General features: G+C 55.9%; 1 protein-coding gene across 1 annotated transcript; it reads right to left on the bottom strand.

Annotated features, from left to right (window-relative positions):
• Window positions 1-224: 224 nt before the first annotated feature.
• RFLNB (refilin B) lies at window positions 225-5,472 on the bottom strand. The gene is made up of 3 exons (XM_063108941.1): window positions 5,254-5,472; window positions 2,450-2,559; window positions 225-643 (listed from the first exon to the last, which is right to left on the bottom strand). The coding sequence occupies exons 1-3, from the start codon at window positions 5,470-5,472 to the stop codon at window positions 313-315; spliced, it is 660 nt and encodes a 219-aa protein (XP_062965011.1). The 3' UTR covers window positions 225-312.
• Between the last annotated feature and the right edge of the window lie 310 nt (window positions 5,473-5,782).

Here is a 5,782-nt window from a genome sequence, read left to right as displayed (position 1 = left end):
TCCATCTTCCTTTTGCTCTAGGGGTCTTTTTATTTCTCATTGAATCGAGAGTTTGGGGGAACTATGAAGCAGCAAACCAGGAAATATGCTCCTTTTAAAAACCATTTGGAAATTAACAACCAAAAAAACAAATATCTCAATAATTATAAGATGCAGTGATTTTTTTTTCCTTCCCCAGGCTGGGCTGAGAGGTATCTCTAGGTTGGACTCCTCTGGGGCTGGAATGACATGCAGGGCCAGCGTTGCCTGAAGTGACCAGGGTCGCCCAGGGCAGTGGAAGAGCTGGTCCAGCCCCAACCCAGCCTGCTCGAGTCAGCATTCATCAGAGAGGTAACCGCTGCCCAGGAACTCTGTGGCTTCCAGCTCCACGCTGGACAGAAACCTCCTCAACGTCTTGCGGCAGTTGTAATCCAGGGTGGTGGTGTAGATGGTCTTGGGGTACTTGGGGTAGATGATGGTGGTGCTGAGGAAGCGTGTGGGCTTGTGGCGGGGCTCAAAGCGCACCTCAGCCTTATAGTTGCGCCATGTGCAATTGGGGATGCAGGTGACTGTCTGGCTGCAGGAGGCCACTGCCAGGCCCAGGGGCAGCTGCACGTCATCGATGAAGTGCCGCTCTGAGTCATACTTGACCGAGGAAGTGTACCTGGGCAGGAGACACAAAGCAGCATGAGGCCACTCCTCTGAAGAGGGGCACAGGGTGACCTTGAATCTCTCATGGGGTGCAAATGTTAAGATGTAGCTACTCCAGTGAGAAGCAGCACGGAGTTTATGAAGTACTTCCTATGTGCCAGCTACTATTCTAAGCACTTTACCTACAGGTTCTAATTTTTTTTTTTTTTTGGCAGCTAGCCAGTACAGAGATCCAAACCCTTGACCTTGGTGTTGTCAGCACCATGGTCTAGCCAAGGGAGCTAACTGGCCAATTCTGGGAAGGGATACCGAGGTGCAGAGATGAAGGTCATGGTGCCAGTGAGTCGAGGAGCTGGGATTTAAATGCAGGTGTGCAGGATTCCCAGGAGTCCCCTGCCCTCGCTGCTTCCCGTTGCAGCCAGCAGCCCCTGGATTCTGCTCCCACTTACTTAAGCTATGAGACCTTGGTCAAGTTACTTTCCCAAGCCTCAGGTTCCTCTCTCTGTAAAAGGTGCCCAGTAATAAACAGGCAGATGTTAACACATAGCAAGTGCTGTCAGTGTAATACTATATGATGAGGGGGATTCTACAGCTCCACTAGGGGAGAGCAGCTTCTCCGTCCCCTCAAGTGATCAGTTAGCTCTTTAACAAGAGGATGAGGGAAGCCAGAAACCCGAATGCTGGTTCTGAAAGTTTGGCTGTACCAAATCCTAGTACTTGGTCCACCCTGGCCATTGTTTTGGAGACCCCCGAACCCAGGGACTCGGGGATCTGACCTTCACAATGAAAGCCAATTACAATCTTGATTTTCTTAAAATAAATTAACATCCATGTTCCTCAACTGCTTTATTTTTTTAAGTCCTTTTTTGGTGATTTGGGATTTAATTTTTTTTATGGAAGCAAAGCATGAATGCATTTTACTGCATTATTATTGCAGCTTCATAGATACTAAAACACGGATGAGTATCACATATGAAGGTACTAGAAAGATTAATACTATCCTTTAATCCTATTTTTCCACAAACTTTTTGAAGTACCCTAATTTAGACACATCGAACAGCACTGCCCCCAACCAGCCCCTACCACTGGAAGAATCAGCATTCTCTTCTACGAGCTGGATGCAAATGTCTATTTTCCCTGAGCAAGTAGTTAAGAAGCTGGTGGAAGCTGATGTCACGAAGTCATGTCCCCATTTTGTTCAAAATACAAGCTTTACAGGAATAAAAGCCTAAGCTGCTCACCTCCAAGCTGATGAACCTCTCTTTGTTCCACATCAAAGGGCCCTTTGTGTTAATGCGACTGAAACTCCAGCTATAAAACCACCAGTTACCAAAAGAAAAACTCCTTTCTCTAAAAAGACCCATCTTTAACTGAGCCTCCTGGTGAATCTTTGCCCTCACATAATCCTGGAAGAGATAATTCCCAAAGGAAGACTGGTATTGCCCAGTGAATTTATAACATGAGACGAGGTTACAGCACCTTCAAGAGGAGGATAGAGTTGGGGAAGGAGGGGGAGCAGCTTCTCAGAAGAGGAATTAATATTTAACAAAATTTTAAACATCTGATGGCCATGATATATGAAGTGCAAAAAACGAGCTGCAGAATTTTGTCACATGATCACATTTTTATTTTAGAAAGCATGTTCATATATTTAGTTGCTTAGAATGCAGAAAAGAATTCCAAAAGAATATCCACCAAACTATTAATAAGTTGGTCATATTTTTGCAATTAACTACATTTTAAAATAACAAGCATTAATGTCTGGAATAAAAAATGCAACATTTTAAAATCAAATCAAATCTGTGCCTGCTATATTTACCTTACTTCCTTCGGTGGTAAGGGGTCAAACTCCACTCCTTCGCCAAAGGACAGGGGGCATAACCTTGGGGAGCAGCCAGAGGGCGGGGCACTGGGGAGAGATGACGGATTCTTCAAGGACAGAGAAGAACACAGTTAGAGCCATCATAGGCCAGTTTCATGCATCCCTCACAGAAGGTTGTGGCTCTGAGCCTCCAGCTGGTGGGCCCAACTGTGATTGTGTGCCCTGTCCTGGGCATGCCAGGGAGGGGCACTGGACAGGGGGCCCAGAGGTCTGGGTTCAGAGCCCAGGTCTATGATGAATGTGCTGCGTGCCCTGAGAAGTCACATAACATGCCCTGTGACCTTATCTGCACACCGAGGGGAGGGGGGGTGTTGCCCCTCCCATCGCTGAGGTTTGTGAAAAGCTGAAAAGAGGAAACAAAGTCGAGCTCGGCATCGCAACGGTGACCGGACCCAGGGCTGTTGCATCAACATGGTGAGAAAACCTCAATGAACTGGAGCCTAACGAACCAGAACCCTCAGTTGTGTGGCACCCCCTCTGTCACTGTCTCAGCAACACTCTAGAAAAGGCCAAAACAAAAAAATGCTACAGGCACAGATTTTTTAAAAGTAAAAGTTCAGTCCAACTTCCCCCACCTCCTCTGCCTCTGGGGCCGTCAGATCAACACCCAGGCAAGCCAGAGGAATCTGCAAACTCGGGCTTGCATTGGTAAGATGACCATCAAATGTTCTCCACATTGCCCTCCACTATCCAGAAAATTCGGCGAACCAGAGCACAGCGTTCCTAGAGCTTAGTTGTCTTCCAGGCCTGGGCAAAGCATCGGGTGGTCTCACTCCTCAAGGAGGCTCCTGCGGAGAGGTACATCCTAGACACGAGGTGCCAGTTTTCACCCAGTTTGCTGGAATCTGGGCCTCTGTGCTCAGTGCAAAGATAAACAGTGCAGAGTCTGAACTCAGCCGCCCTTTGTGCTTCCTGATTCAATGGGCATCTGTCATTTTCTCTGCCTAATTTGAGAGAAGGATCCACGTCTGGGCCAGGGTGTGGGGGTGGCAGCCCCACCCGCATGTCTTCCAGGACACAGAAGGAGGTAAACATTTTAGAAGGTTGGCTCTGAGACACTATCATATCACTAGGACAAGGTGTCAAGTGGGGGTGTAGGGTGGAAAAGCAAAAGCCAAAGGGGACCAGGACAGGCAGAGGCAGAAGGTCCTGAGGGTCCAGCTCCTGACTTGGGTAGAGAGTTTAGTAAGGCCAGGCTGGGGGAGGGACTGGGGGTGACAACCAAGGTCAGTGGATGGAGGGGGTGCATAGGTGTGGGCACTAGCTGCTCCAGAGCTTCTGGAAACAGCCTGCAAATAGTGACAGTGGGCCCTGCTCTGCCCCCAGCTCTCTGGTTGCCAGACACTCCCCAGCTGCAGGGGGCACCTCCCAGGCAGTCTTGGGAGCTGCAGGTTGAGGCAGCCACCATGAGGGGGTGGGCGACTCTCCAACACTCCCGCTGCAGCCTTCTCCCAGGTGTCCACACAAGCACTCTGTTCTCTTGCCTTCTCTGCTCTTCCGTCCCTGCCCACCCAACAGACACTCCCTCAGCACCCACCTTGCTCCAGGCGCAGGCTGGGTTGGGGTGGGGCATGAACAGTGTGCCACTGGGGGACTGGGACGAAGCCATGGACTCTGTCGGGACTCTGGGAAGCATCAAGGAAGGCTTCCCAGAGGGGACATGAGCTGGGCATTGAAGGGCTGGCAGGAATTTGCTGGGAGAGGTAAGGGGCAAGTGCACACCAGGGGGCGGGAGCGGCACCAGAAGCACCAGCGGGTGTCTGGCCTGGGGTCAGGGCAGGTGTTAGATGAGGCTGGAAAGGGCCAGATGGGAGCGCTGTGAAGGCCAAGTTGAAGCAAGCTCGACCTTGGAATGGAAGTGAGAAAACACACCAGTGCCCACCAGGAGAGTGGGTCAGCGGCTGAAGAATGCCACGCACCACCCAAGCTTCCGCGTGGGTCCTTAAGAACAGCGGCTGCGGCTGCCTTCTCCCCAGGGGAGCTTTGCTGTAGGCAGGATGTGGCCTCCCCTGAGCTCTGGGTAACGCAACCAACCCCAGCACCTGAGCGATTCCCGAGGCGAAAGAGACGTGGTGTTTTTGCTTTACGTAAAAGTTGTAAAATAAAAAAGAAGGGTTAATATTTTAAAGGTTTCATCCATCCGAAGGCCTGCCACCTACTACCTGCTGGACACTGGGTCAGTGTTGAGGACGAGGGGGGCCAACCGGAGGACGGAGGCTCAAGGAATGACCCTTCTCGAAAGGTGCTGGAAGGCTGGCCCCGTTTGCTCTCCGAGTCGGGGGGCCCAGAGCACACCCCGTCCCCGGGAGCAGCCAGGAGGAGGCAGGCCCTGGGGAGCGGCCGCCGGCGCGGGCAAAGCCGCGGGCTGTCGGGTCCACAGTCCGGGGTTCCCTCTCGGTGTCCCGGGAGCCCCACCCGCTCTGCCCGGGCAGGAATGCGGCCGAGCCGCAGCCTGGCAGCCCCGGGGGCCGCCACCCCGCAGGGAGGAGACGGCGGCTCGCCTGTCCCGGGGCTCCCGCGCCTCCCAGGCGATGACAATTTTCCAGCCACCGGCTCCAGCTGGCCAGGCTCTCGCTGCCTCCCGCCCCGGGATCCCGGCGATGGCCACGCCGTCCCGACGGGCGGGTGGCGGCCGCCGACAGCGCGCCCTGAGCGGGGCGGCAGACCGGACGGCGGTCCCCGGGGGCCCGGCCGCGGGTGGGCTGGGGAGGGAAGGAAGGGGTCGGCGCGGGGCCACTCACCGGGGCCGCGGGGGTCGCCGCCGCGTCGGGCTCCAGCACCCCGGGTGCGGGCGCGCGTTCCCCGCCGCCGCCGCCGCCGCCCCCGGCCGCCGCGAGCCCCCAGTGGCTGGGGCTGGGGCTGGGGGGCAGCCCCGAGTCCGGGCTGTCCAGGACGCCGTCGCCCTTCTTCTTCGTGTCCACGAGCTCGGGCACATCCTGCAGGCTCAGCCGGCCCACCATGGTCGTGCGCGTGGCGGGGCCGAGGGCACCCGGCGCGGGGGTCGCAGACGCGGGCCGGGGCCGCTGCCCGCCCGGCCGCCCTCCCGCCCTCCCTGCCCCGCCGCCCGCGCGCCGTCCGGGTCTCGTCGGCGGCCGCGCTCCCCGGCCCCGCCCTCCGCTCCGCCCGCCGGGCCCGGCCCAGCCCGCCCCGGCCGAGCCGCGGGGCCCGGCGCCAGGGGCCGCTGCGCTCCAGCCGTGCGCCGCCCGCGCCGCGCTCCTCCTGGCCGCCGAGCCCGCCCCGGGCGGCCGATCGCCGCGCGCTAGGGGCTGG

Source organism: Cynocephalus volans, chromosome 10, assembly GCF_027409185.1.
Source record: "Cynocephalus volans isolate mCynVol1 chromosome 10, mCynVol1.pri, whole genome shotgun sequence".
Lineage (NCBI taxonomy): Eukaryota > Metazoa > Chordata > Mammalia > Dermoptera > Cynocephalidae > Cynocephalus > Cynocephalus volans.
Note: the sequence above shows the minus strand (reverse complement) of the source record. Positions and strands in the feature narration are given on the sequence as shown.

Coding starts and splice junctions, on each gene's coding strand:
- RFLNB (XM_063108941.1), bottom strand. CDS start 5,472: ATGGTGGGCCGGCTGAGCCTGCAGGATGTGCCCGAGCTCGTGGACACG. Junction 2,560..5,253: donor CGGCGACCCCCGCGGCCCCG/GTGAGTGGCCCC, acceptor CTGTCCTTGAAG/AATCCGTCATCTCTCCCCAG. Junction 644..2,449: donor TTACCACCGAAGGAAGTAAG/GTAAATATAGCA, acceptor TCTCCTGCCCAG/GTACACTTCCTCGGTCAAGT.